General features: G+C 43.0%; 1 protein-coding gene across 5 annotated transcripts in view; it reads right to left on the bottom strand.

Moving 5' to 3' along the window:
* Positions 1-6418: 6418 nt before the first annotated feature.
* scrib (scribble planar cell polarity protein) overlaps positions 6419-26014 on the bottom strand; it is a 76199-nt gene continuing 56603 nt past the window's right edge. The window contains exons 27-44 of one of the 5 annotated variants that reach the window (XM_030756658.1): positions 25714-25770; positions 24801-24881; positions 21352-21423; positions 21162-21215; positions 20647-20700; positions 20229-20351; positions 19501-19611; positions 18298-18348; positions 17712-17876; positions 16738-16897; positions 16438-16633; positions 16264-16353; positions 15849-16037; positions 14319-14458; positions 14160-14197; positions 13553-13627; positions 11515-11572; positions 6419-8328 (exon numbers count right to left, since the gene is read on the bottom strand). In XM_030756658.1, the coding sequence (XP_030612518.1) occupies positions 8201-8328; positions 11515-11572; positions 13553-13627; positions 14160-14197; positions 14319-14458; positions 15849-16037; positions 16264-16353; positions 16438-16633; positions 16738-16897; positions 17712-17876; positions 18298-18348; positions 19501-19611; positions 20229-20351; positions 20647-20700; positions 21162-21215; positions 21352-21423; positions 24801-24881; positions 25714-25770 (1842 nt within the window). In that variant the 3' untranslated portion in view covers positions 6419-8200. The remainder of the gene's footprint in view (positions 8329-11514; positions 11573-13552; positions 13628-14159; positions 14198-14318; positions 14459-15848; positions 16038-16263; positions 16354-16437; positions 16634-16737; positions 16898-17711; positions 17877-18297; positions 18349-19500; positions 19612-20228; positions 20352-20646; positions 20701-21161; positions 21216-21351; positions 21424-24800; positions 24882-25713; positions 25771-26014) is intronic. The other 4 variants (XM_030756659.1, XM_030756660.1, XM_030756661.1 and 1 more) reach the window with 4 other exon arrangements.

The raw sequence follows: 26014 nt of genomic DNA on the forward strand, positions 1-26014 counted from the left end.
TGCAGCTGAACAGATCATAATAAGGAGTTGTAAAAACAAACAAGCCAATACTATATAAAATATTAAAAACAACCCTTCATTTGACTCTAGGTATAATTTCTATGAGGAGTAGCTTCTGTTTAACTCGAACAGCTGCAGAGGGCTTTAACAGTATTTAAGGGTGTCGTCTCTTTATTATGTTGCCCTCAACTATGAACAGCTTCTTACCTCTGTGTCCTCTTCCAGCTCTGCAGGAGGGAAGCCAAAATCACTTTCTATTGCTCTAATGGTGCCATTCCACTGATGGGATTACAAAGAAAAGAGAGAAAAAAAGCTGTCAGTAACTCTTTACACTGATGAAAGTCTGATGATAAATTAATCTTCGCTCTCTTGCACGTTAACACTTTTTCTCCCAGAAAAGTCCATTAGGAACGTTTTGCTCACCTACCTGCACGACAACATTTCCACTTTGTCCGGTGTTTGGAATCACGTGTGTGATTGTTCCCGTGAAGTTGTCAGCGGTGACCTACAAATAAAACAGCAAAATAATCAAAGACGAACCTCTCAGCAGTATGATACATTACTCCACTTTACAACTGAAAATTACTATTAGATTAAAAAAATGTACTCATGTTAAAGAGTTTTCTGTCACACTCTGCTCATATTATTTTAAATTTGACTTGGAGTTCAAGTTTCCTCTAAACACATGAAACACTCAAAGTCTACACACCACTGATGAGTTGGTTGTCCCATTTGTACCTTCAAATGGTCTTCTACTCAAAGGTGACCTCTGAGGAAACATTAGAAAAAGATTTCATTTAATCCAAAGTCAGAGCAGAGTTTGCTTAAAGTCAGAGCCTGTATATATTTACATATATACATATACAATTTAATTTTTTTTAACCTACCTTGGCTTTTGATGTTGGTGCCTTGCCTCCATGATACAGCTAAAATTTAAATGGATAACACTTATATAGAATAATAGTATACAAATTCAAAGTTCAGTGCTGAAAGTTTTTATTTTTGCCTCTTTTTTTTTCAGCCCTGTGCTGGAAGGTCATTGACATTTCAAAGCAAACAAAGCAGCAAAACAGTGAGACTCACTCCGGCTGATTCTGGGTGAAAAAAATGTATGTAAGTCAAACTTGTGTTTAAATCTGAAGTCTAACTCACCTGTTAGTTAAACAACAGTCCTACAATGATAAAACTACAAAAATATGAAAGCTAAATATTTATGTCAGCTATCATTTTTCCCATTTAAGCTTCTTCCTTTCAGTAATCCTGTGTAGATCCAGCAGTTGTGATATTTACTTACCGGGACTGTGAGAATGAATCCCACCAAACAGAGCAGTGTGAGTTCTCGCATCTCGTGTGTAGTCAGCCTCCTGTGTGCACTTAGACCTGTTTTATAATGCAAGTGTTTGTAGGTGGAGACTGTTAGACCAAACCCTAACCCCAGGGAAGAGTCACTTAAAATGTGGATAATTTAAAAAAATATATAAACAAGCAGAGTAAACCACAAATGCAACATAGTATCAATCAAAGAATAAAAGTTATTATTTTTTAGTACTTATTTCTCTTTATCCTTGTAAAGTTTCTCACTCCAGGCGATACTTCCAGGATAATCCCAAACCTAAAAAGCAGAGTGAGCGCCCTCATCTTGAAAGCAAACTTCGCCTCCTGTGTGCCCGTCCACCTGCTTTGTAGAGTCACTGTCAGTAGGAGGAGTTTGAGTTTTGAGCTTCGTTTGGAGCCTGATGTCAAAGTCCAGCTCACTCACTCGCTCTGATTTTTAATAAGTTTGAATTTTGTGTTTCCATATGTTTAACACTCATCTGGTGCTTTACAGCAGGTACACCTTTGGACAGATTTTCAAGGTGTACCTTCCCTACCCAAGCTTGTGTCGGCCATTCATGCTCACATTCACACCTACAGCCAGGTAACCTAACCTGCATGTCTTTGTGAGGAAACCTGAGTAGCCACGCAGACACAAAGAGAACATGTAAACTACCCCACTCTGCATTTAATCATTAGTTATTATTAATCTCTGGCTCTCCTCCACAGTGTGGCTTTTGTCCAGTCTCCCTCCCCTCAGCCCCAACCAGTCACAGCAGATGACTGCCCCTCCCTGAGGTTCAAACCCAGGACCTTTGTTGCTGTGAGGATACAGTGCTAACCACTATACCACTCACACTAACCAAATTAGAAAAAAAAAAACGGAAATTTTCACACATTAGTTTTTATTGAATTTATAATTAAGAGAAGCAGCAGCAGAGGGAATAAATGGCCTGGTGTTCCTTCATGCTGATGACATTATTTCTCCTGCAGGACTTCAAATGTGTTTCATTTGCTGCGGATCGTTTCTGCTGTGTCTTCTTCACTTTTGCGTATTTCCCTGGAAAAGATCATGTAAATGAAGCTGAAGATGATGGTAAAACACATCTATGAAGAGAAGTTGTTGCACTCAGTTTTAATGACTTATTTTCAGAGTAGCTTCTGTTTTACTCGAACAGCTACAGAGAGTTTCAGCAGTATTTATGGGTGTCGTCTCTTTATTTTTGTTGCCCTCATCTATGAACAGTTTCTTACCTTGGTGTCCTCTTCCAACTCTGCAGGAGGGAAGCCCAAATTACTTTCTATTGCTCTAATGGTGCCATTCCACTGATGGGATTACAAAGAGACAAGTGTCAGTAACTCCTGTAAGTCTGGTGATAAATTCATCTTCACTCTTTTGCATGTTAACACGTTTTCTCCCAGAAAACTCCATCATATGTTAATCCTTACTTTGCTTTGTGAAAGCTTGCTCACCTACCTGCACAGTAACAGTTTCAGTGGTTGGTTGCGGTGCCTAAAATAAGAGGGCACTACACTTTAATGTGTTTGATTATTCCTGCGAGGTCGTCGACTTTGGACTTCAAACAAAACAGCAACATAATCAAAAAAACACTGACATCTCCCACAGAAATAGCAGCAGTATGACACATTACTCCGCTTTACAACTGCAAATTACAAATATATATATTTTTTAAATGACCCCTGTTGAATCAGAAAGCTCCGTATAAGAGTTTTCTGTCACACTCTGCAGCACTGCTCGTATTATTTCAAATTTGACTTGGAGTTCAAGTTTCATCTAAACACATCAAACTGAGTCTGAGAACATAAAACACTCAAAGTCTACACACCACTGATGAGTTGGTTGTTCCATTTGTATCTTCAAATGGTCTTATTTTATGACCTGATATCTGAAAAGTACATTAGAAAAAGATTTAGCAAATGCAACATATCAAAGAATTAAGTTATTATTTTTAGTGCTTATTTCTCTTTACCTCTCTAAAGTGTCTGCTTGCAGAATTTGGCGATACTTCCAGGATAATCCCAAGCATGAAAAGCAGAGTGAGCGCCCTCATCTTGAAAGCAAACTTTGCCTCCTGTGTGCCCGTCCACCTGCTTTGTAGAGTCACTGCAGTGACGTGCGGTGAGGGTCGTGACTGGTGAGGCACTGACGTCATCACATCAGATTTACAAACATATAGCTTATTCACCATTTGATTGGCAACAGTTGTTTTGTTTAACATTAACATAGTCTGAAGCAAACCTTTTAGCTCCGGTGTTGGTCTTCCTTTAATTATTATCTTCTGCTTCGATTGAAAGTCCAGTTTAGAAAATTCTTTCAGTTGAGTTATGTAATCTTCCATGTTGAACATAAGGCCAAGCAACAGGAAAAACTAACTGGCCTTGCTAACTGTTTATGGTAGCTTGCCACCGAGGAGTCGTAGAGTCCCAGGGATCACCAGCGCCCCCTACCATGAGGCACGAGAACTGCGTGCCTCACCTAGTGTCTCTTCGCAGCAGTTTCATGATCGCTCAACACAAGAATGCATTACACACACATACAGTTGTTAATGAAAAAAACAACAAAAAAAAAACTGTGCATTATATACACCAGCTAAAATATAGAAATTTAGTTCATATAGTAAAAGTGTTAGAACATTTTAATTGCCACATGCAAAGGGAAAGTAATCCGGTCTCACTGCATAGCATGCCAGCACAGTTAGTAGTCATTGGCAATGACTATACTGAGCCGCACCACGAATTGCGCAATCCGTGGTGCGGCTCGCCGGGCTGGTGCCTCACCGTTCGTCTCTTAGTATTTGACCGGCAAATGCAAAAATTCAGCGAGTTTGAAAAAACTAATCTAAAAATGGTGTAGTTAAATGGAAAAGAACTTTAAAATACAAATCACTGAATGAATATAACCATTTAATTTATTTTTTAATTTATATTTCCACGATGACAGGTGAGGCCGTGCCTCACCTGCCTCCCCTGACTGCACGTCACTGAGTCACTGTCAGTAGGAGGAGTTTGAGTTTTGAGCTTCGTTTGGAGCCTGATGTCAAAGTCCAGCTCACTCACTCGCTCTGATTTTTAATAAGTTTGAATTTTGTGTTTCCACATGTTTAACACTCATCTGGTGCTTTACAGCAGCAGGACAAGCAGCAGCATGAGAGTCCAAATGAACGACAGCGAGGACGTTCATGTTAATGAAGGAACAAGTCGGCCAGCTCAACACTGTGGTTCACTGACGTTCAGCTCTGTGACTCAGTGTTCACCCTTAAACAGACTTTAAAACTAACATTGCAACGTTGTGCCTGTTATGCAAATTAAATAAAGCACTGAACTTCATTTGCAAAGGTCAAATCATTGTGCACACTCCCTGCTATGTCTGCCTTAAAGTGCTGTTCATCATTCTTTTTTCTGCTTATATTTACACCCAATAATTTTCCTTCTGCGTCAGTCTCACCTGCCCTTCATCCGCCCTGCAGGAAGGCTTGCTGCTTCTTCTTCCTCAGTGAAGCCTTCACTTTTTCATGTATCCAGGGTTTATGATTTGAAAAATCCTAATAGATTTCTTTGATATAAAATTGTCGACACACAACTATTGATGTATAGTCTGTTACCACAGTTAATCCAAATGGGACTTTGACCTTTTTGCCCTGCAAATTAAAAAGGGAAATTAAAACCACATGGTATCATGTTCCCCTTTGGCCGCTGTATTAAAAGAAACGAAACAACAACAAAAAAAAAGTGATTTAAGGTGCTGCAAAAAGCTTTACTTACATTCATTACTTTTATAATTTCCTGTATCTTTTCGTTTAGAAAAACCCAGCACTTCAGAGAATCTGCTTTGTGTCCGTCCCAGGATTTGAGACCTGGAATGAGCAGTGTTATCTGTGACCTGAGGAGGAGCTGGACCTAACTCTGGATAAGTGCTGTGCAGAGGTGAGTCTGCCTCATACTCAGTGAATAAAAATTTTTTTTTTTTTTCAATACCACATAAACACTACATCTCTTACAAAGGAGGCAAAATATTAGTTTGACAAACCAGAATTTCAGCTCATGAACCATCATAATTCAAAAGGTCAAATTTTCTGTACACAGTTTGCATCATTTTCACAATTCTAAATTTGCATGTTTTTCATTACCTTCATGAGACCTTCAAGAAAACTTTTGTAACTATGAAACAGTTTCAGCTAATCACCTTTTTAAAAGGAGCATTTGGTGATCTCCAAGAAAGAAGCCTGGACCAAAGATCTGATTACAGAACTGGCAGCAGGGTTTTAGGAAGTAGGATGTCCCTTATTTTAAGTGTCATTACAGGGTGATGCACAGGTCATATTGCTCCAAAACCCAAATGAACCACATCATTTCATCAGTATCTTCACCGTCTTGCCCGACCTTGTGTTAGTATTGGACAGGAATTTTGGGAAAAGCGGAGAGAGCGCAGGGGAAGCCACACAGCAAAGGGCCTTGGGTCACACTCAGCCCCTGGCTTTGTGGTGTATGGTCCCCTGCTCAACCAGGTGAGCTAAACTGCCATCCTTTTTGCTTATTTATTTTTCTTACAATTATGCAAACGTGCATACTGTCACTCACTGAGGTCCAGTTGTGAGTTCTCTGGTTTCATCTCAGTAAGGAGAGAAAACATTCATGTTTAATACTCATGTGTAATACAAATTGCATTTGAGGACTGGATCAGGGCCATTGTGCACCTACTCAGGTGAGGAGGTGCCGCCTTTTGGGGCAGGGCAGGATAGAAACTTATTCTTTCAACTTGGAAGTCTGCCTCTCCACCAACTTTGCACGATGGATTAAGGAAATGTTAATGCTAATGGAAAATTACATTTGCGTAAACCACACAGCCGGGGTAGATTTAACAGGAGATGGGGGTCTTCTCTTTAACAATGCTATATTGAGGTCTACTTTTTCTCAGCAGAACAGGGGCTGTTTCAACAACTGCACCTCTTTAATTTCCTGTGTAGATGCTTCAGTGTCTTGCAGCCTCTTGCTTCTTCATTGTGTTTGTATATGTGTGTATTAACCCAGCACACAGGACACGACAGTCAGCTTTTTACATGGAAAGTAAAATTTATTATTCCTGAACCACAAAATAGACTTCTTTGGTTGTACAAATTCACTAGTTACAGTCTTGTATCAGCTATAACCCTCGACCCCCAGGACATCTGACCCTTTCCCCTCCAGCCTATTTGCAAGTAAAAGCCCCCAAAAAGACCTCAAGACAAAAGAATTAAACACAGAAACTCGAAACACTGCATTGAAAATGTAGTGAAACCCATCTGGAAAAAAAAAAAAAGATTTACCTACTAAAAGATAAAAAAAGAAAGATATTAGCTGTTGCAAATGTTATCAAACTGAATTTCAGTCAGTGAGAGCAACATGGAAAGCTTTAATTAGAAGACACTCCATTAAATTAACACAAAATGCTACGATGCTGTGGCAGAAATACCCGTCAGATACATAAACTGACAGTGTGTCGAGCTGTAAGCTGAAAAGTCTGAATGAGATCAATGTCTTGAGAGGGATTCCTAATTGGTTCTGCCTCTCAGGGCTCTCCCATTAGCAAACCAATATACATGCAGAGAGCATCCCAGCACCAAGCCTGCCAGAACCTAGATGCATCAGCAGTCCACGTGTTTAGTCTAGGTCAAGACTGGCTCAGTTTCACACCCCTAATTTGCTTTTCCTTTCAGTATTTGTACATTATTCACACAATAATAAATGATTTTTCAGTGGCGTCAGATTTAAATTAACCATAGACAGAAAAAAAAATAAAAAATAATAATAAAACACCTGCTACCTTCACATCACTGTGGAATACCTCCTCATAATGCAAGGATAGAAACTGGTAATTCACATTGATTAAAACAAAAATCCCTAAACAGGGCAGGATAAGTACCATGATGCTAAAATGCATGCTCCCAAACAGCCTGCTCAATGCTGCGTCCTCCAGTGTAGTCAGTTATACTCTCTACAGGGGAATGTGACAGAGCTAGAGGCTCCAAGGCCCCGTGAAACAGATACGCAACAACCAGGCTATCAAATTTGCAAATATGGTTGGCTCAAACACACCCGGTGAATTAAAAGTGTTAGATAAAATAAAGTGATATGCAAATGATCAGATCAGCTGAGGGCAGTGATTTCGTGACTCATTAAGGATAACTTATGAGTCAATTATCAGCTGGCCTCCAGGACTGGATGGGGTGAAAGAATAAATTAAGTTCTTAAAAAGCGGGGTCAGTGGCAGTGCAAAAAAAAGAAGAAAAAAGATATGTACTTGTTTTCTTAAAAAGCTCTCCACATTTTGTGACCATGAAGGTAGCAGGATGTTCCCTACTCGTTTAATATATACACTCCTGTCGGCCCAAGTCTCAGAAAACACCAAAAGCCTACAAATGTCTCAAGAAGTTAGTTAGTATAGCTATGACCCATTTCTTTTCTCCATTTGTCTTCCAGTATGCTTTGTTTAAAAAAAACAAACAAACAATAAAAACCTAAAAGCTTTGATCTCTAGTTAAAATAGAACTGATTCTACTAGGCAAACTGAATGCTGAATGGGGGGGAGGGAAGTAGCAACCCTAGTTAACAACACTAGCTCTTTCTTGCCGCTGAGGGACCGTTGAGCAACTCGGCCTCAGACTGTAAAGGCAAGACTGGCACGCGGGACCTAAGCGTCTGTGTGGCGACTATCAGCGTCATAGTCTTTGCAGTGGTTATATACGGGAGAGTAAATCTCGCTCTACTGACATTATGTGTAGTGTTTCGTGAATCTGCACCTCCTGTGGACACACCCCTCTGATGCCAGGGCTCCACAGTGTTTGTAATTGCGTGTAATATTTGCGGTTTTTCTTCCTTCTGTGAGGTGTTATGTGGGCACGGCGGTTTCCAGGCTACGGCGGCCCTGCCTCAGTTTGCGCTTGTTGCTGTAGAGAGCCATCTCCTCCAGGGCGGAGGTGGCAGGCAGTGGGGTGACGTCTGGGCTTGAGGTGGGCCCTGAGAGGGAGATGAAGGAGAAAAAAAAAAAAAAAGAAAAGAGAATGCATTTGAGCTGCTTCAATTTAACATTTTTTTCTCTTCACGGTTTCAGGAAAAGATCAGAGTGACAGAACAGAAGATTCCTGTGAATCCCATGGACCTGCGAGAGATGCCCCACATTTAGAGCAGCAGCTGGAAATGAGCAGGAAACTGAAGCGTCCGGTTTCTGTACTGAAACTCAAACCAAGGACTTCATCATTCTTAAGGAGACCATCAACCCTCTCCAGTACGGTGATTTCCTATTAATGATGTAAATTTAAAAAATTAAAAAAGCAGATATAACAATCATGTTTTAGCAGGTTTCTAGCTGCATTTTTACATGTAAGCATCTGCAGGGAAAGGAGTTAAGCCAAAGCTTTGCTGAGCCAGATGAGCAGGAGGATGAAAGCAATAAATACAAGTGTGGCCTGAAGTTTACATCTGCAGCTTTTCCACTAAGACCTACCAGCTCGACTCGACTTTTAGGGTTTTCCATTAGGTGGTAGTACCTGGTACTCTTTTAGTACCTACTCAGCCGGGGTTCCAAGCAAGCTGAGTCGAGACGAAAATGTGACATCACCAGAATGCCTGCCACTTGATTGGCCAGACAGTGACATCAGTAGATGAGCCATGAGAGCGACTTCATCACAAGTATCAAACCCGCCATTTTTGAAACCCAGGAACGAGGGAAATGGGTATGAACAAACATACAGACATTTTTGTGCTTGGTGGCCAATGACAGAATCCAGAGGAAGATAGACGGGGCAACCGTTTCTGTCACATACAAATGATCTCATGGGACTTTTGGGCCACCTTGCTGAGGCAGTACTCAATTGCAATGGAAAACGAACTGTGGAATAGAGTTGAGTCGAGTAGGTACTAGTGTAAAAGACAATACACTCATCATGGGCATGTTTGTCATGGTAATTCTGGGCTTTTAATAATTTCTTTGAACTGTTCTTTTTCCAGGGTGGAATGACTGCACAGCGTACATCTTTAAAAACAAGAATTGGATGCACAAGTTTAAATTTATTTGGATTTTCTCTAATCCACACCGGGTCAAATGTATACATACAGGGATCATGATTTGCTACATGTGGTAGGTTTTCTTTGCCAGCATAAAAAGGATTTGTTTGGCAGCACTCAGTGAATTGACCAGTACTCAGAACAATGGGAAAGTCCAAGGAAGTCAGTGAAGTGCTAAGAAGGCGAATTACAGATTTACACAAGTTGGGAAGATCTCTTGGAGCCATTTCTAAATAAACTACAGATTCCAAGATCATCAGTTCAAACAATTGTATCCAAGTACAAGTTATTCAGATGTGTCACTATTTTGCTAAGCTCTGGAAGAAGAAGACCCAAACCATCACCCTCAGGTGGCAGGAAATTGGTTAGGATGTTCAGGAACAACTCAGGAACCACCTGAGGCTCAAACCTCCCATGAACTGGAAACTGACAGAACACCAGCATCACTGTCCACAGTGAAGCCAGTTTTACATCAACATGGACTCAGAGGGTGCCAACCAAGAAAGAGGTCCCTGCTCCAAAATCATCCACTTCAAACTTGACTGAAATTTGCAGCTGACCACATGAATAAGCCAAATACTTTCTGGAGAAAGGTTTTGTGGTCAGATGAGAAAGATTGAGCTATTTGGCCACAATGATAAAAGTTATGATGAGGAGTAAAGGTGAGGCTTTCAAACCTAAGAACACTGTAACAGCTGTCAAGCATGGTGGAGGTAGCATCATGCTTTGGGGCTGTTTTCCTGCCAGTGGTACTGGTACACTGAACAAAGTGGATGGAATAATGAAGGAGGAGGATTTCTCCAAATTCTTCAACTTCACTTCAAATCAACAGCTAGACAGTTGAAACTTGGATATGACTGGGTTTTCCAACAGGACAATGATCCCAAACACACCTCAAAGCTGTTTTTGGAATGGTGAAGTAGGCTAATATTAAGCTTCTGGAATGGCCTTCCCAAAGTCCCAACCTGAAACTTTGTGGACTTCGCTTAAAAGCCGGGTCTGTGCCAGGAAACCAACCAATTCTGCCAAGAAGAGTGAATTATGCCACAAGTTTGTTGATGGCTACCAAAAGTGGTCAGGGTGCAACTTCCTAAGGTACATTTAACCAAATATCAGTGGGGGTAAATGTATATATCTGAGCCTGTATGTATACTTTTGGCCCTGTGTGGATTTAAAAAAAATCCTAAATAAATTCAATCTTGTGCACCCAGCACATTAAAAGGTGTATGCTGTGCAATCATTCCACCCTGGAAAAAGAACAGTTCAAAGAAAAGCCCCAAATTACCATGACATTCAAATCTGTGATGACTGTATCTAAACTTCTGACCACAACTGTACTTTACCCAGTTTTAATCAGTAAACCATGCCTTCAAAATAAAGCAAGGGAGGTTTAATTAGACTTCAGCACACAGAGGAAATTGGCTTCTCTGTTGTGCATCTATATTTAAAACAAATCCATGCACTCTCCGGATTGTGGTTAACGTGATCCTTTAAACACAGAAGGTCCCATCAGGAGCCTCTTCTTGTCTGGTAGGCAGCAGATGGCAAAGCACACCCAGCTGGACACACCCATCTTATTACCCAAACCCACAACTGTGCCACACAAACAGTAGGTTAATGTACAACCCGACATACACCCAGACAAACACTCCTCATATACACACAGAGCAACAAACACATGCACACAGGATCCTACCAATAGGAGCAGCTTATCCCAGGTAGGCACCTGAATCAAAGGGGATAGAAGAGGTTGAGGTACAACTTCCTGTTCCTTTCACTTCACCTGTTTGTGAAGTCTGTTTTATTACATTTTATGGTCACACTAAAGAAAAGCAGCAGTACATACTCCATCTGTACCAGAAACCTTTAGTCGTTCTATGCATGTGAGAAAATGTGTGCATTTCCTTCCTGATGTTGGATTAAAATGACTGTATTATTATTACATGACATATGAATATTATGGTCACATCAACATCATTGTTACACAGAATGTACACCATGTGTTTTTTTTTTTTTTTTTTTTTTTATCATTTCTACAAAGGAGTCTTGTTGTTAAACACAAAAACAAGAAGCCACCCATGCGCACATGTAAATCGGGTTTCCGGCACAGAATGGGCAGCAACAATCAGCCCCACATACCTGGGTTGCTGGAGCCGTCGTCGATGAACTTTAAGTCCGTGTCAGCAGCGTCCGGGGACTGGAAGAAATAAAAAGACTTAATTACAGAGAGCGGCACGGGCGTTTCAGTAACCTGTAGCCCAGGAGAAGCCTTCACCAGGTGAGTAGTGGGACTGGCAAGGTAGGAGACTGTCAGGAAACAAGTCAGCTGCTCTCTGCAGGTTTAGCAGGCAGCACTGAAGCTCCTAATCTGTCAGAGCCACAAAGCCAGAGTACATCTACTCATCTACTCCCCCAGGAGGAATGGGTGTATTAAAGAAGAGGGGGGGGGGGGGGGGGGGGGGGGGGGGGGGGGGGGGGGGGGGGGGTGGGGGGGGGGGGGGGGGGGGGGGGGGGGGGTGAGTGAAGTCATCAGCTTCGAGGTTTGCTGCGTCAGGTGGACACACCCACAAAGAGAGGACAAACAGGGAAACAGCACTAATGTTACCGATGCACAACGGGGAAAAAAACCGAGCAGCACTGTAAGGTGTCGTCTGTCATTACTTAATCTGAGTGAAATGAATCGATGATTGGAAGCCATTTATTTATTCTACACAAAGAATTTAATGTGCTGGGCTACACAGTCACTCAACTGAAGCCGATGCACGACAGCTCAGACATTTTTCAAGTGACGCACAAACACAGGCTAAGTTGTGGTTGTAGTTATTCCACGGTACCAGCTGTGAAGGGTTCCCTTCATAATCACCACTTCACCTTAAGGTGGTGGTGGTGATGGTGGTGGGGGGGATCCTCAGTATACAACACATTCTTCAGTTCAGGAGCCGGACAATATGCTTGACTTCAATAAAGATGTGACGTCAAGACAATGTAAATTTCATCTTTAGGCCTATTTTGGTCAAAGAGAGCTAAAGGGGACCACAGACTGTATATAAAAGATGGAGGTAGCCTTTGGTTCTGAAAATTGAAGCTGATGTAGAAGTATCTTAAACATAAATTCCTTCTGTGGTTACAAACAGTGTATTTGGGGAAACTAGTGCCAGGGAATCAGGATTTTTCATGGCGGGATTTTATTCCCCGTTACTTGCACTGGAGAGTTCAGTTCACAGCCACTATAAACTCAAGGAATAACTACAACTGCTAATAACCTGTTCTCTGTGTGTGGGTATTAAAAGATAGGTTTGAGAAGGGGAAAAAAATCCTTAAACCTCAACGCTTGTGCAGGAATTGGGGGAAACAAACAAACAAACAAACAAACAAAAAAAAACAAAACAGAAAAAACACACCAAAGAGAGGATACAAACAAGCTGAAAATATTCATAATATCCATATAGATCCCACACTGTACAAACCGACGGTGTCACAGATGAGAGATACTCGAAAATAAACAACCACTTCCAAGCAAGCGCTGCTCACTGCAGCTCCAGAAGTACTCCAAGATTCCCCTGCTTCCCCTTCTCTTCCTCCACACAGGAGGAAATTAGCTTTCTCCACACAGGTGTTACCCTCATGAGAGCACAGATGATCCCTCAGCAGATGAGAAGAAATGTCAAGGAGGACATGTTATTCTTCTGCATGATGTTCAACCCATGCATGGAACAAGACAGCTGATGGAAGTGAATGTGAGAATGAGATGCAGAGTCCCCTTTCCCCCCCTCCACAAGAACCAATTGAGGTTAGTGGGATCAAAGACCTTCTGCATCCCTGGGAGCGTTAATGTTTGCAGCTGATAAGTTGGCTGAAAGATAGATAGGTGTGAATGGTTACAGATAAAGATGCCGTTACATTTGTGAGTCACAGGTGTGAGGCACAGGGAGGTAGGTTGATGTGGTGTGCTGTTAATTTAAGTAAAAGTCTCTCTTCATTGTGCAGGTGAGAGTTAGTGAGCCACACCACAAATAGGAGAGAGAGCAGGGATCAATGACTGACAACCTAGACTGCAGTCACAGGGAGGCCTCTTGTTTAACAGAAACTAGAGGGAAGAGGCAGCAGGGGAAAGCCAGGGGGAGGGGAGGGAGGAACAGGAGGCTGAGGCCCCCGGAGCTCGGCATGCAGCCAATACCTGGATGTCGTATACGGGTTTGGAAGAAGGAATGGCAGCAAACTGTCGGTAGTCAAACTTCTTTGTTGACACGGACTAGAAGGATAGCAAACAGGAATGAGCAGAGGGAGAAGGAGGAAATAAGGAAAACAAAGAGAGGAAACATGGAGGAAGTGGGACAAAGTATAGAAAGGAGAGAAAACAGCAGAAGAGGGAAAAGTCAGGAAATAAGAGGAAAAGACGGAATAAAATGGAAGAGGGAGAGTGGGAGGCAGAGAGGCAAATGGGTGATTTAAACAGCCAGCTGTGGCATTGATGGGAGAGCAGTGTGTGTCTGTGTGTTTTCAGCTCTGATTGGATAGAGTGGCAATGAGCAAGCTGGTGGATTCATGTCAATGTGTTCTGATGCAAATGTACATTTTTGCAGCTTGTACAACAAACGACCCTGATGATTTTCTTTATTCAATTAAATCAAACAGTAAAGTCGGTGTTACAGCTTTCTGCAATAATATGATTCGAGCTCTTCAAGTCAGTGCAAACACTTAATTCATCCTCACACTGGCAGGTAGGAAAAAACAAAAACAAAGAATCAGTCAAGAACAAACTGAAATTCAGGATTAAAGCTTACCAGTCTGCCTGGTGAGGTTACTCCTCGGGGACTGAGCTCTGCCAAACAGACAAAGAAAGCATTAAACAATTTTTTTTCTTTCAAATTTCAGGCTTTAACAGCTGAAAACAAACAAACAAAAAAACACGATGCAGTTTTCCACGAACAGCAGCTTCTTACCCTCCATAGGAGTGGGAGAGGGTGTTGGGGCAGGTGAGGGTGACTCCGTCAGCTGGTCTAGTGTCCCACGTTTCTTCCCGTCCCGAGACTTGGCGATGACCATCTGAGCTTTCAGTGCATCCTGCTCCAGAGACTTCATTCTGCAGGAGGAGCAAGCGCAATCAAAAAAATGTTATGAGGCATTTAATGAAGTCCAAGCTTTAGAGAAATAAAGAGACAAAGACTGACAGTCACACACACCACTACAGGTGGGTGCAGGCCAATCACTACTAATTTGGGGCGTTCCTTGTCCTGGTTTGCTGCCATAAACAATAATGTAATTTCAATGCAAAATAAAGAGGCATTCCAGGAAAAGGACTACCTACTGCTAGTAGGTTTACCCTCAGCTCACAAAAAGCTTGCGTACTTACTGTGGGTCATGTGTTAGTACAAAAAGAACAGCAAGGCACAAATGAAAATGAAGAGTTCTGCAGAATGAGGGTGGAAGACAAGACAGAGAAGAGAGAGGCGGGAACCAAAAGGAGCTGGGAATGGGAACAGCAAAGACGTGCAGAAGCAATATGGCACTGGAAAGGCAGCGGAAGCACTGTCAGTGTTGCTGCGAGTGCTTGCTTGGACCTTTCCGAACTCTGCCTCTAGCAAAATACCCAAATATCAAAGCACCCCAGCACAACCCCACGATGCCGTGCATCTGGCCCTGGCGGCTGGGGGCGAGGAGCAGACCTGAGCTGGGAGGCTGCAGAGGAGGAGGTAGAGGAGGAAGTAGGGGGCTGGGGTGCCGCGGCCGTGCCCTGAGATGCCCTCACTCGGGCCTGGTAGAGCCTCTTAGCCAGGTCCTGCTCATACTGCCTAACATCCTCCTCTAGGCCATAGGGCCTGTGCCCCACAAGGTCACAGAGAGGGGGAGGGAGTAGAATAAAAAGTGTACACCAGGATGGCGGAGGGATATGAAGGAGAACAGGAAGAAAGGCACACAGACAAAGAGAAGAAAACCAAAGAATGGAAGGTAAAACACCAATATAAGTAGGAGCCAGAAATGATAATTAAGACCATTTTTCAGACATGGTAACAGTGAGAAATAGACCCAGACTGACCACACACGCAGGATAGTGCTGTCACAAAACTAAATCTATTGAGAATTTATATTTGGTTTGACATAAAGGGACTTCTTGAACCCTTTTATTGCCCAGCTTGACAAACTGTAACAGGAAACATGAGACAGAAGTGTCACTAACTGATCTCGATGTCTCAGAACAACAGTAATGATTTGGATGCTGGTATTTAAGGAGCCATTAAAAAAAAAATGCAACTATAAAAGTCTGATTGAATCCTTGTGTTTTCTTTACATGTGGGTGCTGCTGTCTGCCAAAGTTATCATCCAAGTTAAGGGATATACAGTGTCCTGTTACTCAAAGACTGCTGAAATAAATCACACAGTAAACAAATGGAGGTTTAGCCAGAACCCCCCCCCCCCCACACACACACACACACTTTATTATCCTTGCTTAGCGTGTGTAATGATTGTATTACCGTGCTGCCCTCCACATGGCTCTCTTCTCGGCTTCCAGGGCTCGTTTCTCTGCAGGGGACAGGTCCTTGTCGGGGGACGGGGCCACTGCCAGCTCAGGGCTCTGCATACGAAGTCTCTCTTGGTGTCTGCGTTCTGCTTTGGCTGTGCGGATGGGAGCTGCCGACTCCCCGTGATAAGCTGGGATCAGACTGACCGGACACAACGGTTCAGTCACATTTGAAATGACAAAAGCGCAGTTTCTAGGCTCTGAGCTCATCGCCCACTCACTCATCAGATAAAGAAATTGGGAATTCCGCAGCCTAAATCGACCACCACACTGAGAGGATGTGTTTAGTATGACATGAGGAATGTGATCAGTGATGTGACCAATAGCATGAACCATTATAAACCAGCAGTCCTGTGTGTTGTAATTACCCAGTCATCGAGTTGGGCCTCTGCTCCAGCCTGAAGCTGTCCTCCAATGAATTCCTCTGAGAGTCTCCTTTACCATCTACTGATGAAGGCCTTCACACAGAAAGAACTATTAATCTTCGGTGTGTAGAAGAACGTAAAAAGGAAAAAAAATTAGTCTAATACACAACTTCTCACCCTGAACTGTAGCTCGGCGGTGTGGAGCAGTGCTGCGATGGGGAGGACACGGGCTCCACCTTGTACTCCACTCCATCCAGCAATACTTTTCCAGTGGCCTTCATCTGCGCCACCTGCTTAGCCAGGTCCTCCTCCTCCTCATCCTCATCCTCTTCATCCATCAGATATTCCCGCGCCCGCTGCTCAAACCTCCTCTCTGGTGAGAGATTATTGCATAAACACAGACAGCAGGTCAGCTGATTTGGAAGCTTTTCATTAGTTATAAGCAGCATGAGGCTAATAAGGAGACTGAAAACAAACCTTCTTCTTCCCTCATTTTCTTGAGGTCATCTTCCCCGACCAGGGAGACTCGAGGTTTGGGTTTGTCTGGCGTCTGCTGCTTCACGTCAATCTCAAAGTACTTCTGTCTGTCCCTGAAAGAGCGCTGCTCCGGGCTGTCCTTGCCACCAACAGATGGGCTCTATGGGATCAAAATTGGGACAAAATGACCAAAGTTAGAACAGATAATTGTTGAAATGGGCGCATCTGCATTCACTACAGGAAAAAACAGTTAAATTATATTCATATTCATATAGTGCTGCAGGAACGAGTGCTGAAGTCTGTAAAAGAGTCAGCATTTTTGCACTTCTGGTTTCCTTGTCTCTAAGATGTGTGGTTAACATGAGCTTTAGACAGTTCAAAGTTTTATTCTAAAACAACTGTCATAGAAAAGCGGCTAAATGAGACTACAAAGTTTTCAGGGACGTTTGGAGTCATCACAATGAACACAGGGGGTTAGTGGTGGTGACGTTCAAGCCATGCAGCTGTGGTTTAGTTCCCTTCCACCCCACATTGTCGCTTTACCTGTGAAACTGCATTTATGCTTCAGAACAATAGAGTCAGTTTGTGGAAATGATCTTGCTGAATCGCACAAGTGTAAGAGCCAGAGCTGCCTTTCTCTCAAGGAAACCAGAAAGACTTTGAATTCAGGTTTGCCTGCACCACTAATTCCGACTAAATAAAGCTGCATTACTGCTGAGCCATTTGCAGGAAAGTCAAAAGATGTTGCTACAGATGCAAGACAATCATCTCAGACCACAAAGAATGAACAAAGAACAGCCATAAAATTATATCCCTTCACCATTAAGCTGCATCAGATCCAAAAACAGTCGCTCTCATTACTGACAGAAGTAGCATAATTGCCTCCCAGCATGTGGGAGGACAGACCCCACCACCGGTCAAAGCCAAGCACATGGGCACGGGGCTGCTCTAGCTGTGGTGGAGGCGGTGGGTACCTGCAGGTCCTTGGAAGGCTTGGAGCGGCGTGGCACTGCTGCAAAGCTCATATACTCACGACGGTCTGATAAGAGGGGTTGCCGAGGGGAGACCTTGCCGGTCAGACCCTCGCCAGCTCCCTCCTGACCATCTGTGTCATCAAACACCTCGTCGTTCAACTCAGGCTGTAAAGGCCACAGATGTCATCACCAGATGATCAGTGCAGCACGCTTTGAGCGCATCTACAAAGCTGCAGATTTAACACTCACTTCTTAAATACCATACTGACCCAAATATAAGAAATCCTCTAACCTTTTTCAAAATGGTTAGATTTTGAGGATACAATACAAAACTGTTTTAGCCCAGACTGAGACTTTTTTCCCCTGTTGAATCAAACACAAAACGCTTCCCTTCAAGTGGGATTCATTAGTATAACTGTCTTTCAGCAGTCAGGTAAGGCTTTTATTGCCTTCCTAGAAGTGTTTCAGCAAAACATTATGATCCCAGCACACACCTGTCTTTTTCCACAACATCTTGGAAAATAAATATCAATAAATATATTACAGTCAATATGGTACACCAGACAGCTGTGATTTGTTTGCTCACCTCTGGAGTGGGTTGTTTTGTATGGATGTTGTTCCTCACTCCATAGAGGTCCTGTTGGCAGGGCAAGAAATGAGTGTTAGCAACATGAAGGAGACTCGGGACAGAAATGGATACAGAAAACAGGCAGACTGATTAGCAGCCGGGATACACAGTATGCAACACAAGTCAGTACACCCCACTGTCTATCACATGTCAAATGATTGAAAACTGTATCAGTAACTGCATTATTACTAAGACGACAGTGTTCTCATGAACAACAAGAAACAAGAAGAACCTAAACGCAACCAAAGTGAATACATCCGTGGTCACTGGAACAAAACTCGACACACCTCGGCTTTTCAATGGTAAGTGACCTACAAACACCAGAGCTTTCTTTAGCTTGGACATCTGGGCTTTTCTATCTGTGAGTGAATTCCCGACATATTTAAAAATAAGTAAGATGGAAAACAACACAGGAACTGCATTTCATTTTTTCCACATTTGGCAATATAGCCAAACAAATGTGTCATCTTGCACTTAAATCGCCCTCTGGCAGCAACTATGTCACTATTTGTGCAGGAATCTCCAAATTTCTGTTTCAAATATGTGAAGTTCTGGCTGAAATGTGAATTTCTGTGTATGCAGATGGCAATAGAGTTGCAACAGACAGCAACACATTTGCAATTTTTAATGGTTTGTCAGTTAATTGCCGTATTATCACAGATTCCATGTAATTGCCAGCTTTACCTCACTAAATCAAACTGATAGCAGACTGATCGGCCTTATTACCGTTACATTAAAGCTTCTGTGTAGAGCTCCCTTAAAAGTTTACAAACCACAACTGGCAAAAACTACAAGATTTAACTTTGCTAATGAACACAGACAATGCACTTTTGAATCATTTGACATTTAAGTGATACTACACAGGGGTGTACTCTCTGCTGCTGTAATATAAAATATAAAAAAATAAAATAAAAGGTGATTGAAGATTAGTTCACGAGCCACACATGGACAGATGATTGGACTGAGAGTCAACACCAATACGACAGATGATGGCAACGAAGGCATTCCACACATCACAGCACGTCACAGGCCCCCCCAACGAGGCGCAGGCTTCACTTAGAGCAGCCTGCTCCAGGCAGGAGGAGGCGGCACGAGACCAACCAGGCAGCACAGCATGCTTGTGTTGTTGTGACCCGGTCGAGTCCGGGCAGCACGGCCTACCTGCGGCGGCTCCAGCACTGCCAGTGAGCGAGGCACGGCGGCAAATGCCTTGTATGCCTGCTTGACATTCATGGGAAACTCGTCGGGCGAGGAGGGGGAGGGGGCACGAGGCTGCAGCATGGGGAGGGGAGGGGGGGTTCATGGAGGGAGGGTGGGTGGGTAGAGGTCGATATGGTAAAGGAGGCAGGGGAGGACAGACAGAGACATGGAGGAGAGGGTAGACTATGAAAAAAAACCAGCAAAGTTGAAGCAGACTGTGGAGGAGAACAGGTGAAGATCATGGCAGCTGGTTTCATGTGAGAGAGGAGGGAATATGCCAAAGAAAGACAGACAGTAGGGCTTGGAAAGTTCAAAGCAATGGTAGATTTTTCTCAGTGAGCACCTTTATGAAACAATCGGGAAGCTGTGAGATGAAATCATACCTTCATCATTATTTACTGAGCCAACTGAGCTACTTGCCGATAGAATAAATGAATGAACGTTACAGAAAGTCTCGACTTTGAGGAGTTATTCTGGGTTGAAATAATTACAACCTCCAGGTGTGCCTGGGGCTGAACACACTTGCTCCCCCTGTGCATTCAAACACTTGTGTCTTTGGTTTTAACTTCTTTGGAAACTCATTTATTAGCTGTAACTGCTGCACTACTTTCTGTCTGCACAGTTACAGTAGGCAGCACGACACTAACAGTGGAGAGAGACCAGCCCTACGTGGTGGTGAGGGGTCTTACAGAGGTCTGGGAGTTGAAGGGGGAGGGGCCATGCTGAAAGGGGTTGGGGCTGTGGCCGTCTGGTGTGGCGGGCGAAGTGGTGGACCGAACACGCCCCACTGGTTGGATGGCACCTGGTCGCGTCTGGAAGGAAAACAAATATTGAAATATAACTGAACTGTTGCTGAAGCTGATGAGAAAGTCAGAGGTGAATTAGAATGAATGGGAAAAATAAATTGAGTCAATGACTGAAATGCACCTGAGCATGTCTCTAGTTTTTAACAACACAATTAATATGGCATGCTAGTAAGCAGTAGGTTGTAAAATACAAGTACATAAACAGCTTCATATACGGTTAACCTGGTGCATTGGGCCCAGCTCTTATACCATAAAATACATCACTCTAAAACAGCCATTTCTGAGCTCTGGAGACACTCACTGATGATGAGGTGTTGTCCTTGACAGTGGGAGTGGAAGTGTAATGAATACTTGCCTGCAAAAAAAAATAAATTAAAATAAAGCTGACAATGACACAGAAATGTGTGGATCAGCAGCACAGTACATAAAGTCACTAAATTTTAATTAAGGGGCTTCTTTAGGATGATGCCAGGCCACATAAAGACACGCATCAGAAAACTCAAGACCATCAGAGTTTACCTTGAACTAATTTGATCGCCAGATGTGGGACTCTGGTCATAATATGCAAACTAAATGATCGATGATGCAGCTCAAGGGGGGGGGTCATTCAGTGAGAAAATATTAAGCCATAGCTGGTCAGTAGATCTATTTCTCCAGTCTGCATGAGGCAAACCAGTAATCAATTGGCTGTGGAGAAGCAGTCACATGCTTTTCAGACCACTCAGCTAGTTATGTTTTACTGTCAGAAGGCTCAGAGCAGCATGAGCTAAAAAAGAAATCCAGGCTGGAGCAGTAAGGGCCACATGCCCCACTTACAAAGCGGGTCTCCCTGCCTGCACACAGGGAGCTGTTGGAGGAGTGGTGGCTGGGCTAAGGGTGGGAGGAGAGGTCAAATTGTCAAATACCTCCTCTAAAGAGCTACAAGTGACTCATGGAAAAAGGATAAAAGATGGCGTGAGAGCAGGCAATGAATACTGGAAGAGAGCTGGCTGCAAGGGTTGCTCACCGGTTGGATAGTAGGAGAGTAAGGGGCTTCCCTGACTGGGCTGTCCGTCCTGGTGAAATCGGAGGAAGGCGCCTGGAAAAAGCAAAAAGGAAGGACACCAACTTAACAACCACTCTGAGTTTTACTGAAAACAATAGAGCACAAAATAAAACAAAATTCACTGTTTAGTCCTGCAGTGAAGTTATTCCTCCTAAACATGTGCTTTTCTGTGCAGGCCGTGCTCCTTCGTGACTCATGGGCCTCCTGCTCACAGCTGTCGGTTCAAACATTCCAGTCGATCCTGATCGTAAACTCACAAATGCCTCATGAGGTGCTACAGGCTCTGTGCTCACAGCAAAAACATGCACCGGTTCAGCTGGTTATTGAAACAAGATTAATACACATGAATTAATCAAACAGCACTGTAGAGAAAAATGCCTTTGACATGAACCCTCCCACCGCAACATTTATCTCAGGTTATTATTATTTATTTATTTATTTTTAAAGCTTCTTTGCAGTGTCTTACTGGTTGAAAGTTAAAACTTCTGATCACTCTGGAAAATGAATCCATTTTAAGGGCTGCAAATGAGCAGAACAACAAGTTGTGCAGTAACACACCATGCTGCCTCCACACCACACTCAGGCAGGCGCCTTGCCTTGCTGAACAGCCAGGGCTGCAGCTGGCCTTGTCTGCCGTAGCCCACCGGAGGCCCCGACAGGATCCGCTCTCCGGGAGGAAGACCTTTTCCTTTGCGGTTGGCCACCAAAAAAGGGTTCTCACTGAAACAGATAGGCTGCGAGTCCACCAGGCACTCCTCTTCTTCAGGTCCAACAGATGCATTAAGAGGCGTTGTTGAGCAAGTACTCTGAGTGGTGGAGGTCCCATTAGGGGAGAACTGGGATCCGTGAAGATAACTGGGGTCTGAGTTCAGACTGGAGCTGGACTCAGGGTCTATGTGGCTGAGCGGTTTAGAGGGTTCATCTAGACCAAACCCTAGAGGCGTTAAAGGGACAGCGTACTGGGCCTGCACAGGGGCTTCCATGGGATCAGTCAGAGCGACAGAAAACTGAACAGGAGCAGAGGAAAGAGTGAAGACACAGACAGTAAACCAGTGATGCAAAGGTGGACAGGTAAAGCTAAAGAATTTGAATTTGCAGCTTTGAACTTTAGCTAGGATAAACTTATATAATATGCACCTATATTGATCCCTTGATTTAATTCTAGTGCTTTGGGATTGGGTCCAAAATCAAACAGATTTTTCTATTAAAAATATAAATCTTAAAAAAAAAAAAAGAAACCTTTGGATTAGGGCTTAGTAATTCAAAACTGCTATTTAAGTATTTATATTTTAAAAATAAGCTACTGAAACAAAGCTATGGGGTTTTCAAATTTAATTACTTAGTATTATTCTTCATTGTCAGTCAGATTAGTTAGAAAGAACTTAAACTGGAGCTGTGGCTCTCAGGTGGAGGAAGTAATGCTGCAGATGGAGAAACAATGACCTTTACATTTAGCTTGAAACTAATAAACTACAATCAATGCAATATTTGGATAGTGAATAATCAAATTCATGTAGTACCCAACATATTCTCTAGAATATGAGGGGGCATTTCTGGAATACTGGGTTTGTAAACAGAAACTCGACAGAGAAGCGTCTTGGTGCTAAAAGCGTCTCTCACATCACTAAATCTTTCCCGAAGCCTTTAAGATAAGTTTCTCAGCGGCCATCATTCAAGACTCACCGCGGCGCCAACTCTTAGCCTCTGCTTTAAATAAACATATTATCAGAGCAGTGAGACACTCAGGCTTCAGCACACCTTCAACTCCTCCTGTACTTAACAGCGAGGACTGCTGCTCATGCCGCGGGGGAGAGGATATGCGGCTTTTAAACTAATGTTCAATCTGAAACAAGAAAAACCGGACATGCTGAGCGACCTTACACATGTTGCGTTTTACATACCTAAGAAATTAAAATTGTTAAAAATCTTTAGCTCAGCCCAGACAAACTGCAGTAGAATTTATCCCACATGGCCTTGACATATCTGGTGATAATCGAAATAGCCAGACTAAGAATATGACGAGCATTGTGAAGCGGTAAACCAGCCCTCTGCGCTCTGACCGTCAGAGTCGGTGCTGTGATGAGGGTCAGCAAGACGGAATGTGAACGAGTGCCCTTTTGGCACCGACACCGGCTGTGAGGGACAGCTGGGGCCCTGCTGCGAGGGAGCAAAGTCAGGCTGCTCGCTCGCCAACATGCCAACGCACTGAGCTGTCTGCGAAAGCCAAAGCAACCTGGGAGCTGAAGCGTTTAAACACCTCAGTCATGGCTTTAAGTGAATGCATGTTTTCCATGTAAAATGACACGATTAGATAATTAAACAGGATGTGTGGTGTCGTTAAAACAGATACGACAAAAAACAGACCGATACTGACAGTTCGGGATTTTAAAATGAGATATTCTGAAATATTGGCCAATAAACATTCTGGATTTGTTGTTAAACGACATTAATGTGGGTTAAAAAAGGGGGGGCATAAATAAATCCTCCACTGAGTGTAACTAGCTAACAACCCGTTCTTACTGTGCAGTCTCAACAGGACCACATGTGTGAGAACAGCTCTAACACACAGAGCAGGAACAGCTGCAGATACGTAAAGTAGGACACTATGAAAGTACAGGCTTTTCTTTCACAGAGATGCATTATTAATGTCAATAATTCTACTGTTTAAAACTGTTTTTAAAACAACAAAGTTTGATTAAAATAAGACTGAAGAAATAAGAGACAAGAATGAAAGACGCAGGAACACATAAGACAGAGAAACTTCAGATCTTTAGACTCACTGAAAGATGGTAAGAGGACAGCGCTCTGTGTTCACTCAAACGTACTCCTCTGAAGACTTTTGGGAACTCAAACTCAAACACTTGTCTTTTCCTCTTAGGTGACACCCCCTGCCTGCCCGGCATCCCACCCTCCCAAGAGACTCTATCCAATTCAGAGCCAGATGCAGGTTTAAAATATCACCGAGGATAAGCCAGTCGATAGTGAGCAGCTGTCCCCTTCCCCCATATCTCACCAGCTCTCCCTCTCATACATGCACGTGACAAAGCCTGACTTCTGGCTTTGCCTTCTTTCATTTCCACCATTTTCTGCACTATATGTGTAGTTTTTCCTTTAGTCCTTCTTCTCTCCTTCTTCCTGGATTAGTTTAGTCTTCATACGAGATTCTTCGTGCCTTTACTTCTGCTGTTGTTCACTGGGCACAGTTATTATGCATTGACTCCATGAGTAGTCTGGGTTTGGTCTCCAGCAATGTTTACATGGGATGAAACTCATGGAGGTATTAAGTGCTCCTGGAGTTTCAGCTGGTTGTTCCTGGATCCCATGAAGATCTATTCTGAGCTTTGAAAGTGATTTCCTGTGGGTCACAAACACTGAAAAGTAGAATCAGTCAAACATGAAGTGAAACTCACCCTGTTGACCTTCTGCAGACTCGTGGTGGGCAGTGCTGCCAGCGTTTTGTAGTCAAGCTTTAGGGGTCCAGTGCCAATGTTCTGATGGGAAATAAATAAATAAGCAATAAATAGGCAGACCTGGAGGTGAGATGGTCTACACTGAGGTTTATTTGTTTACAAAGAACAAATATGCCTTAAAAAAAATACAGGTAAATAAGTAAATACTTGCACTTTGTGAAAATTTGAGCTGTCATTAAGGATTCATCCAGTCAAACTTCTGATGGACTCAAATTAATGTGAAACTGATTTTGTGTGCCTCAAGCCAAGGCATTTCCATCACCACGGTTCACAGTCAGTATGAGGTTATTTAACCTCAAGTCAAATGATTTATTTTAAATGTTTTGAGATCAATGTTTAAATTCACTGCAAGGCTCTTCTTTTCCAGAGGCCTTGCAGAGCTCTGAATCCACACACTTCAAAAGCAAATAGAACACCAGAACCCAAATGATTTTTAGTAAGGCTGGTCCCGCTTATCTCCCCACAAGATGGTTTTTAAATCACTGGCACCAATCTGGAACCCCTGGTTCTATATGTATGGATCTGAAGGCATGATAAGAGTAAGGGTGGACTTATTTTTCCATGTGATCTGTTTTTTATGAATTCAAATATTTTAAAAATGACAATAAAAAGTCAAAAAAGGAGAATGAGAATGTCGCCTTTTTTCTTGCATTTGGTTGTGCGGCTACAGTTACGTTTCCAGGTGCACCCCATCTCCAGTACAACTATTCCAATCCTGTGGATCGGTTCCCTCAAAATGAAAATGTATAAAAGCTTAAGTTTGTTGTAAATTTTTTTTAGTGTTTGTGGCTGAAGTGCAGTTCTGCACAGACAGGAAGTTCATCCCGGGACCTGCTGATGAGGAGTGTCTCACCTCAGTCTCCTCTTCTAGCAGGCGAGTTGCCTCCTCACGCTCCAAGCGCATTCGCTCCTTCACCAAGAAAGGAAGGGGAAGGAAGAGGAAGAGTGCAGAGGGGAAGACACACAGTCACACAGCCACACAGTAATGCGATGAGGATTGAAACGAAAGGGAAGATGAGGAAAGTAGTGTTAAAGAGAAGAGAAACAACAGTGCAGAAGGTGGTATGGAGATGGGATGATTGGATGATTTTGGATCACACCAAACGCACCGAAGGTAGAGGAGAGGTGAGAGAAAAAAAACAGAAGGGAAAGAA

The sequence above is a fragment of the Archocentrus centrarchus genome, chromosome 20 (genome assembly GCF_007364275.1).
Source record: "Archocentrus centrarchus isolate MPI-CPG fArcCen1 chromosome 20, fArcCen1, whole genome shotgun sequence".
Classification (NCBI taxonomy): Eukaryota; Metazoa; Chordata; class Actinopteri; order Cichliformes; family Cichlidae; genus Archocentrus; species Archocentrus centrarchus.